The following is a 1824-nucleotide window of genomic DNA, read 5'->3' on the forward strand; positions in this document are numbered from 1 at the left end:
AGCTCCCAGCGCCCCAGGCACACCCTGGCTAGTGGCCGCTGCCCCGCGCTGGCCCAGCCCCGTTTCCCCCGCCCAGGCAGCTCCGACGGGCTGTGCTGCCGCCTGGGCAAGCCGTGCCGGACGCAGAAGCCGCAGAAGCCGTGGTGGCAGGACGAGTGGGAGGTGCCGCGGGAGTCGCTGAAGCTGGTGGAGAAGCTGGGAGCGGGGCAGTTCGGGGAGGTGTGGATGGGTGAGTGCGGGGAGCGGGATCCTCCGGCCGCGCTGGAGCTCGCACGGAGCAGCTCGAGGGGTGGGATCGTGGCTTTCAGGGAAGAGGGGAGAACCCAGAGCAGCCCAAATTTCCCCTTTGCTCCATCCCCGGATCCCTGCTCCGCTCCTGCGCGGAACGCTGCGGGGAAAGCGGAGGGGCTCACGGAGCGGGGGATGCTGCTGGCTTTGTCCCCACGCGGGGAGTGTCGCTTGTTGCGGCTGAGGGGGCTTGGAGGCACATCTAGACCCCCAAAAAACACTCCTGCTCCCGGAGAGATGCGATGGGGAAGCCACCGGGGCTGCCCCGCGTCCCTCCGTCCCTAAATCCCGCTCTGTTTCCCTCCATCCCCGCTTTCCCCGATCCCGTCCCGCTTTCCCTGATCCCGTTCTGCTTCCCCTCCATCCCTGCGTCCCTTCATCCTTGAATCCTGCCCCGCTTCCCTCCGTCTCCGCTTCCCCCTGTCCCGCCCCATTTCTCCCCATCCCTGTTTCCCCCGATCCCGTCCCGCTTTCCCCTCCATTCCCCCGATCCTGTCCCGCTCCCCTCCCTCCATCCCCGCTCTCCCCGATCCCGACTCGCTTCTCTCCATCCCGTCCCGCTTCCCCTCCAGCCATCCCCGCTTCCCCCGATCCCATTTTGCTTCCTCTCCATCCCCGCTTCCCCCTGTCCTGCCCCATTTCTCCCCATCCCCGCTTCCCCCGATCCCATTTTCCTTCTCTTCCATCCCTGCTTCCCTTCATCCCTGAATCCTGCCCCGCTCCCCTCCCTCCATCCCCGCTCCCCCCGATCCACCCCCGCTCCCCCATCCCGCCCCACAGCCCTGTGGGGTCTCTGCTGTCACTCTCACCCTTCCGCCCGCCCCACACAATCCCCTCCTTTGGGACACAAAACCCCATCTTCAAACTTTGGAACATCCAAAGCTCAGATCGAGACACCTCCGGTGCCACCTCCTCACCTGGCACCGCCACTGTCACCCGCCCGCTGTCGGGGTCACTCTCCCACCTCGTTTTTCTGGGTTTTACCCCAAAAGGTTTTTACAACCCAAACCGTGCCCAAACTTCACCCGGCGAGTCGCCACCACCGCCAAAGCTCAGATCCGGTGCCACCTCCTCACCTGGCACCGCCATTGTCACCCGGCCGCTGTCGGGGTCACTCCCCCAGCCCATTTTTCTTGGTTTTACCCCAAAAGGTTTTTACAACCCAAACCGTGGCCACTTCACCCCGGCGAGTTTCCCCGGCGACAAAACCCCTCCTTTGGGACACAAAACTCCATCTTCAAACCTTGAAAGCTCCGATCCGGTGCCACCTCCTCACCTGGCACCGCCACTGTCACCCGCCCGCTGTCGGGGTCACTCTCCCAGCCCGTTTTTTTGGATTTTACCCCAAAAGGTTTTTACAACGGGCACACCAAGGTGGCCGTGAAGAGCCTCAAGGCGGGCAGCATGGCTCCCAGCGCGTTTTTGGCTGAAGCCAACCTGATGAAGAAACTGCAGCACCCGCGGCTGGTGCGGCTCTACGCCGTGGTCACCAAGGAGCCCATYTACATCATCACCGAGTTCATGGAGAAGGGTGAG

The 1824-nt window shown here is 64.0% G+C and overlaps 1 protein-coding gene across 1 annotated transcript in view; it reads left to right on the top strand.

Moving 5' to 3' along the window:
• The window catches only part of LOC130587692 (proto-oncogene tyrosine-protein kinase LCK-like), a gene marked incomplete at its 3' end in the record, with an annotated part of 12002 nt that extends 10181 nt beyond the window's left edge, over nucleotides 1–1821 (top strand). The window contains exons 6-7 of the mRNA XM_057388668.1: nucleotides 18–229; nucleotides 1640–1821. Coding sequence (XP_057244651.1) covers nucleotides 18–229; nucleotides 1640–1821 — 394 coding nt within the window. The remainder of the gene's footprint in view (nucleotides 1–17; nucleotides 230–1639) is intronic.
• Nucleotides 1822–1824: the final 3 nt, after the last annotated feature.

Source organism: Malurus melanocephalus, unplaced genomic scaffold (assembly GCF_030028575.1).
Source record: "Malurus melanocephalus ecotype Western Australia unplaced genomic scaffold, MMel_1.1 scaffold_2270, whole genome shotgun sequence".
NCBI lineage: Eukaryota > Metazoa > Chordata > Aves > Passeriformes > Maluridae > Malurus > Malurus melanocephalus.